Below are 8,693 nucleotides of genomic sequence, written 5' to 3' on the forward strand. Positions count from 1 at the left end.
AAACATGAATTAAATATCTATTAAAATATAAATATCGCTTATATCTTTAGGTATCGATACTTTAATTGAAAAGTCAATTATCGCGTACTCTTCTTAGATAGCCAAAATATCGATTAAAATATAAATAAAAAATATCGCTTTAATCTTTAATAAATAAATAAATCTCTAATAAATATATTTCAGCTGCCAAGAATTCTGGCATTTGCTTACAATAAAAAAGTTGATTGCAATAACTCACCCCCCGCTCCCCCCCCCCCCCCCCCTCTTTCACTCCTCAAACACACCGACTCCAAAAAACCAACGCTGCAAACATGATACAATTGACGACCCCTCCCCCCCTCTCCCCCACACTCTCTGCTAACGTCCGTACATTACATTCCCGTTGAGCTGTGCTCTATTTTTTGTTGTGCCTTTTCAGTTCTGTTGAGCTTCCTCTGACACCCACCGCCACCCCCCCCCCCCCCCTGGCCCACGCCCTGCCTTTGCCTGTGCTCTTTTGTGTCCTGTGCGCGCACGCCTTTTTATTTATTCAGCAAACAACAACAACAACAACCACAACATCATTAACTGAAATGGGCGGAAGCCAAACTAAATGCGCCCTGCAATGCGCGGAGTGTATGCGTGTGTGTGTGTGTGTGCGTGGGTGGGTGTGTGCGTTGTGTATCTACAAGAGATACTTTTTTGCCAACCGCAACTTGCACGAAAAGTACAGCAGCTGCCTGGCTGCTGCTGCTGCTGGACACCGCATATCGATCGATTCCAGCCACAAACACACACAGTCAGGCAAATAAGTATTCGTCAGCGAGTTGGGCAAGTGAAAAGCTATTCTAAACTATTTCGAGCCACCTGCAAAGTATGCAATAGAAGCCAAAAATAGATTCAAAAGTGAACACAACAACAATCTAAACAACAACAAAAGCATTCAATATGCAAATCAATTTTTGCTTCATATCAGCACACTGTTGAAATGTGTGCATATATTAAATACTTTTCTGGCGACAGCATACTTTTCTTAAACACTGTGCGGGCTATTGCGCTGCGCTGCGCTGGGGTGGGGTGTCCGTTAGGGGGCGTCTGTGGCGCTCACGGCTAACGGAAATTCCGCAGCGTCAGGCAGCAAATGTTCCCATCGTTGACATTTTAAATTGCGCTTCGCTGGCGCCATCTGACGACGGAAATCATAAACTAGCGCTACTTGAAAAAGTCTCTATCTCGCTCTCGCTCTCGCTCCCACTCATGGCTTTGCTCTGCCCTCTGCTTTACTGCTGTCTGTTTTGTTTTGCGCGCACTCCTGCGCCTGACCACACACACTCCCCCTACCTCTCCCCTCGTAGCCTTGGGCTGGCCACGTCACACGGCGAACAGGGGCGGGGCGTGGCCAGCACAGTTGTCGCACATTTTAGATGAGTATTTGCACAGAAAATAATCGATAACACGATAAAATTCAATTGAGCGATTAAAAATGTGTTTTATTAAAAAATATATATATACTTATGTATGTTTAAATAAATAAATACGGAACTAAACAAAAAAAAAAAATGAAAAAAAAATGTATTAGATTAATTTAATATTCGCCTCGATTTAGGCCACAAATTTGAGATTTGTGCGCTTGCGCTGCCCGAATACGCCGCTGCGGCGACGCAGCGTCTGCTCCGCGGCGGCGTCCGCGGCTCCGCGCCGCGTCCCAGCAGATTCCAGAAGGGACGCGGCGTCGTTGTCGTCGTCGTCGTCGGCGGATCCTTGTTGATGTAGATGCAATTGACGATCGGCTCGTCGCCGAAGTATTCACGACGATAGCCGACGCCGGCGCCGACGCCGTTGATGTTCTGGTTGCGTATCTTGTTGCGGCGACGTCGACGGCGCTGCAGCTGCTGGCGGCGACGCTTCTGCTGCAGCCGGCGGCGACGCTGCGCCTCCGTCGTCTGCTGCGGCCGGCGGCGTCTATAGCCGCCCATCGTGTCGCTGTAGCTGTAGTCGCTGCTGCTGCCGCTGCTGCTGCTGCTGCTGCTGCTGGGACGGCGGCGCTTGTTAACAGAGCTGCTCGGTCTGCTCTTCTTCTTCTTCTTCTTCTGACTGGGCTTGGTCTTGCGCCGCTTGACGGGTGAGGAGGAGGAGGAGGAGCTGCTGCTGCTGCTGCTGCTGGCTGGCTTCTTCTTGGCGGGCTTTGGCTTGTCCGCAGCGCTGCTGACGCTCTGCTGCTGCTGCTGCTGCTTCCTCTTGATCTGCTGCTGCTCCAGTTCTGCCAGCGTCTGCTCTGCCGGTCGCCGCTTCTTCTTCTCCTTCTCCTTCTCCAGCTCCTGCTGCTGCTGCTGCTTTCTCTTCTGTCCGCTCTTTCTGCGCTTCACCTGCTGCTGCTGCTTCTTCTTCTTCTTCTTGGTCTCCACTGGACGCTGATTGGGCTCATTTATGACGGGATGGATATCGTCATCGTCGCCGCCCGTGCTCCAAATGGCCGAGGTGCTGACGGGACTGTCCTCGGTTATGAAGTGCTCGTACTCATCGTAGAGGCCCACGCCCTGGTAGCGATCGCCGTAGTAGAAGCTATCGTCGCCCCCATCCTCATCCTCATTCTCATCCTCATCCAGATCCAGATCCTCACCGTAGTAGACAAATTCCGTCTGCTTCAGCGGCGTCAGGGGCTTCAGCTCGAAGACCGCGTGCGTGTTGGGATTCACCTTGGGCGGCTGCTGCGATTCGACCACAACGATGCCCGCATCCCCGCCCACATTGGCGTGTGTGGCCGCATTGGCAACCACGCTGACGCCGCCGGGCACAGCCTGGGTAAAGCTGGCGCCCACAAAGGGGCTGGAGTTCTGCCCGGAGAACTGTTTCTGCTGCTGCTGGTGCTGCTGGATGGCGGCCACCGGCTGCTCCTGCACCTGCAGCTGCAGCTGCACCTGCTCCGGCTGCTGTTCATCATCATTAGCCAGCTGTTCCTGTTGCTCCGCCTCGTCCTCCTCCACCTCCTCATCATCATCCTCCTCATCCTCATCGTCCTCGTCCTCGTCATCCTCCTCCAGCTGCACCGCCGCCAGCGCCACATAGCGACGCTTGCTGCCCGGCTCCTGCTCCAGCTGCAGCACCGCCTCCCGATGCTCCACGGGCGCCGGCACCGCGCTCAGGCTAAGCTGCTGCGAGCTGACCGAGACACTGGGCCCGGCCAGGGCCAAGGAGCGACCGCTGGCCCGCTTCCGCCTGGTCACCACGCACTGCGACTTGCTGCCATTCCCGTTCAGCTGTCGGCCCTGGATGTGGAATCGCTTCAGTTCGTACTCGTCCCCGTGCTCGTCCACCTCGATTCTCGTCTCGCCGGCAGCCTCTCTGGTGGCCAGCGCCAGCCACAAGACGCAGCTGGCGATCAGCGCCAAGACGCAGCGTTTGCTCCACATCTCGTCGGGATTTCAAATGCGACTAAACTGGGCTCCCAGCGGCAGCTGCGACTTATATTAGCTCGCCGCGCTCCGATTGGACCGCAGCTAATTTTTGGCGATCTTCGATCTGAGCTCTGAATTATTCATCAGTCCGTTGCCCCCCTCCCCCCCTCTCCGCTCTAGAATCTGTTTAGCCTATTCATAATTTGCTTTCTTTCCCAGAACCCGTTTTCGCCAACGGGGTCAATGGTCAACTAATAACCCCGCGTCGAAGCTAGCCAAATCAGGCGGAAGAAGAAAGTTTCTAGTCAAAGGGCCCCCTGGCGAAACCCGAAACCCATCGCCGAGCGACCTCTGTCATATTGGCCAAAATAATAAAACCGGGTCACAATGATAGGGAGTGCTCGACTACAAAATACCCTGCGACCTGCTACTTATAACATTTCAGCTTCCTGCTGTGCTTCTTCCTCCCTTCGTCCCATACTTTTTGCGGGAAATCACTTCTTGATTAACTTCGGTATTCATAGTCCGATCTTTCAACAACTTTCAAGGCTTAAAGATGGTAAAAGGCGTATATATATATATATAGGGTATACATTACCTAAGCAGAAGACTATTGAGGTATATCCAAAAAGTGTGACCAGAAAATCTAATTTGAAAATCGATTTTTATTGATCTCTTCGAAAATTTAATTTTATAATCGAATTTTATCGATCTCTTAATTAATCGATTTTTATCGATATCTTAAGAAATCGATTATTATTGATCTCCTACAAAATTTAATTTTATAATCGAATTTTATCGATCTCTTGAGAAATCGATTTTTATTAAACTCTTAAGAAATCGATTTTTATCGATCGCCTAGAAACCGAATTGATCGATGATTTAAAACAAACCTGATTTGGGCCCTTTCTTAAAGTCTCTTTAAGCAGAGACGCGAGAGTTGTAGATGAAACCATTCGCCCGTTTCATAACCTTGCACGAAACTAATATACCGCTTTTAACCATTTCAAAGGTTGCAGGGTATTAAAATCGCCGCTGAGAAATCATTTTGCCCAGCATCGAAAGTTCATAAATTAATGATTAAATTTGTTGCGCCGCGCTAAACGACCGGACTAAGCGGGCAACTAACTAGCCCCGATTTGGGCGCATAAATATACTAAGTCGTAAATTGATTATGTGTTTTCGAGCCGAGCCTTTCGAAGCGGGAATCGAACCAAAACAGTTTTGCTAAAATACCTGAAATCGATAAGTATCGATTTTTAGCATCGAACTAATTCGCATAGTTCGGAGATGAAAATAGCTACAGACTTTTGTAATTTCTCGTAGCCTCTGCCATATGCAGAGCAAATAGATCATTTCGATAACTTTTCATTATGTTCCACAGTCGATAAATATCGATTCTGAGCCACTATTTATTTCGCACAACGAGTAATTTCTAGTATCCCTTACCATCAGCAGCACAAGCAGGTCAGCTCGATAACTTTCTGACTCTTTCCAACTTTCCCACAATCGATAAATATCGATTTTTGGCCGCGACATATTTCGGAGATGAAAAAAGCTACACACTTTCGTAATTTCTCGCAGCCCCTGCCATATGCAGAGCAAATAGATGATTTCGATAAACTTTCAATTTCAAACATTCGATAAATATCGATATTTAGCCGCGACTTTTTCGCTTATCTCAGAGATGATAAGAGCCAGAAACTTTCGTAATTTGCCATATCTCCTGCCATATGAAGAAAAAGTAAATTATTTCGATAAATTTCCGATATCCCACAATCGATAAATATCGATTCTTAACCTCTGTTTATTTCGCATAGAGACTTTCGTAACTTCTTGTATCTCCTACCATAGCAGAACAACTAGATTATATCGATACATTTTCCGATATCTCACAATCGATAAATATCGATTTTCAGCTTAAACTTTTTATAGCACCCGATTAAAAGAGCTAATGACATACGATATATGCATGTATGACACATGTGTGTGATCAGATGTAACTTTATTGTCTTTCTTTAACATTATATTCCAATTGATTGTCGCGCCCCAATTTGGGCGCTCAGGCGCCGAGAGATCCGGCCCTGGGGCAGAAAAAAAGGAGAAGAAAGAAAGCGAATTTGACCTATGACAGAAAATTAATTTCAATATCGAAGATTTCTACGAGCTGTCCGAAAAGCGACAAAACAATCAATTTATTGGCACAAAAACATATTTCTTTTTTTTTTAATTGTTTTTTTGTTTGTTTGTTTTTTTTTTTTGGTTAGGATTAACAAAGGCCCCCGAAAAATAGAAACATAAAATCGGGCCAAAAATGCGCCACAATCGCGTGTGGCTCATGCCAAGAGGCGGGTGCTCTGCCGCCCCTGCCACGCCCAGACGAGACATACAACATGTGTGCCCCCCCCCCTCCCCTTTTGCCCCTCCACCTCCCGCCCGCTTGACTATGGTCATTTGTTGTCCACTCTTTTTGCATGCTAATGACATATCATAAATTTCCACGCAGAAGCCTTTTGATAGAGACTAGCTGGAGGCGTCTCTTGGCCAGCGGGATGCAGGTGGGCGGGCGGGTCTACCTAGAGGGGAGAGTGGGGGCAGGGACAGGGCCTCAGTGTGTTTATCAAGAAAAGTGAACAAAAGATCAATTGACAGAGAGAAATGTTGCGGCAGCTGCGCAACACTTGAATAATAATAATGTAACAAAAATAAAGAGGGCCATTAAATTACAAACATCTTCAAGAGGCAACAGCAGCAACATGAAGAAGAAGAAGAAGAAGGCAACAAGAAGAAGAGACAGCAGCAGCAGCAGCAGCTTCTATTGGCCTCCACCTGATTTGTTATGGAGAAGGTGTCGCCGTGGTCGTCATTCAAGTTGCCCCCCGCCCCCCTCCAAGCGCGTGCAGACATGCAACAAATGAACGACAACAACAAGAAGAAGCAGCAAGAAGAAGAAGAAGCAGAAGCAGCAGCAGCAGCAGCAACCTGGTAGCAACTTCTCTCGTCAATTTCTGACGATCGTATCTCTCTTTAATGTGAATTTACAGTGCTGCCAATTTGCTGCCATTTTCCTGCATACCCTGCACCCGTTGCCAATGCTCGAGTGTTTCGGCTTGTGCCTGAATATGTGACAGTCAGATCCCATAAAGTATATAAGGTATATATTCCCGATCAGCAGCCAAGTCACAGACACAGACCTCTTTTTATCACCATCTTTTTATTGCCTAATTCCACTGTCAACATTTCTGACATTTTTTGCGAATGTGAAATATGTTAGCCTGTACTTTTTCCACATTTGCCAATAATCTTTTTATTGCCTAATTCCACTGTCAACATTTCTGACATTTTTTGCGAATGTGAAATATATTAGTCTGTCCGTTTTCCCATAAGAAACCACATTTTTCACATTTGCAATAAATGTTGGTATTCACGCCGAGTCATCCGCCTTTTTTTAATGATGATTTATCGAATTTTCGAACAGCTATTTCTTAAAAGAAGCGGTACCTTATTTTATCCAGACACTTGCTAATGGAATCGCACAATGTGAAGTTTTTAAATGTAACATATTTTGAGCAATGTGGAATCTTTGTTCTTCTTCAATCTGCGCCCTCTTTTCTTCATATAATTAATAATCGATGTTCAGATTTGTTTCCTTAAGCATAACTGGAAGATTTTAAAAGCTAGAGGCTTAAAAATTAGTATATAAACTAAATACAGTATAAGTATATATGTAGTACACACAGATGAGATATATTTCACAAAATCTAGAAGAAGATAGAGTGTGGAGCTTTGGCATACACACACTCTACAATATGCCAAATTTATGCACTGAAAATTGCATTAAGATCGGACAATAAGCACCGAAGTTACCGAAGAATGCATTTACCGTAAATAGTGTTGGGCAAAGGCAAGAAGAAGCACAGACGCAGCTAACGGCATTTGCATTTGCTACGATTCTTATCGATCAACAGCGATAAATGCGCAGTGTTGTGAAACTTCGAAATGTTGCCAACTTAAAATGTTAAAAGTAGCCAAAATAGCAATAAAACAAACTAAAACATAATTAAAGAACTTTCATTAATAATGTCATAAATAAAGACAAAGCTGGAGGCAGGCAACAATCGACTCTTTCTACTGTTGTTGTTGTTGTTGTTGCTGTTGTTGTTGTTGTTGTTGTTGTTGTTGCTGCTTTATCGCCGTTTGCTTATGCTAACCACTTTCGCGCAGCGGGCACCAACGGAATTTTTAATTAATTCATGCGTTCAACTTGCATGCATGTACGTGTGTGCGTGTGTGTGCGTGTGTGTGTGTGTGTGTGTACACACAAAACATATTTTGAATTAATTCACAAATCAATAACCGGCTGCTGCTGCTGTTCAGTGTTGAGAAGCAACAAAAAGTGCTAGTTCTAGTGTGAAAAGTGTGTTCAAAAATAAAGCTGGAAGAACAATTTTAACTATTTCGCTCTCTTTCGTGTAGTTTATTTATACAGAAACTACTAAAAATATATATTTTCTACAAAATTAACTCAAAAACAAAAGAGTTGTAAAATTTTGTAAAATAAAAAAGGCCAAAAACAGTTTTAAGAAAAAGCCAGAACTCCAAATAACTTATTCTTAAATTACTCAAAAAAAAAAAAAAACAATTTAAAAAAACTTTAAATAAAAATAAAAGCTTTTATAAAATTAAAATTGTAAAATTAAAAAAGCAGCGGCAACACGTTAAAAAAAGCCAAAACTCCATTTGAGTTATTAAAAAAATACTTAAAATTAAAAACTTGGCCTTGAGCACATAAAAAGAGCCAAAACTTCTGCTAGCTTCAAAGTAAAACATGTTGTTAACTGCTTTTTTAGTTAAAAAAAAAAGCCCAATTTGACGGGAAAGTAGCTAAAGCGACATCACTGCCGCTGCCGCTGCTGCTGTTTTTTGTGTGCGCCAAAGTTTCTTTCAATAATATGCATGATTTGTGCTGTTGCTGGAATGTGCTGTGCTATGCGGCACGCAACGGTAATTGGCTGCCAAGATGGCAACAACAACAACAACAACAACAACAACAACGGCGAAAAATGCAGCCAACGTGTTTCATTCTGTGCAGCAAGAAATCAAAGCTGCGGCATCCAATCAGAAGTCAACAACTGCACACACTCACACACACACACAAATGCACATGCACATGCAGTTGCATTGGGATGCTGCGGCTGCAGTTGTGCTAGCTCACTCGCACTCGCACTCGCACTCGCATGCAGCCGAACTGCGGCAGCCAACAAAATGGCGGCCATGCACAATGCACGTAAATTTCAAGTTCGCTGGGAAAAGGTTTTG

At 45.0% G+C, this 8,693-nt stretch overlaps 1 protein-coding gene across 1 annotated transcript; it reads right to left on the reverse strand.

The window, feature by feature from the left end:
• Positions 1 to 1,581: 1,581 nt before the first annotated feature.
• Positions 1,582 to 3,389, reverse strand: LOC135429348 (probable serine/threonine-protein kinase kinX). Its single transcript, XM_064683621.1, is given in 2 exon segments — positions 1,582 to 1,670; positions 1,673 to 3,389. Coding segments are annotated over 2 exon segments (1,806 nt in total).
• Between the last annotated feature and the right edge of the window lie 5,304 nt (positions 3,390 to 8,693).

Source organism: Drosophila montana, unplaced genomic scaffold (assembly GCF_035044405.1).
Source record: "Drosophila montana isolate Dmon_TW-CO22-7 unplaced genomic scaffold, ASM3504440v1 contig_2666_1, whole genome shotgun sequence".
In the NCBI taxonomy this organism is placed as follows: domain Eukaryota; kingdom Metazoa; phylum Arthropoda; class Insecta; order Diptera; family Drosophilidae; genus Drosophila; species Drosophila montana.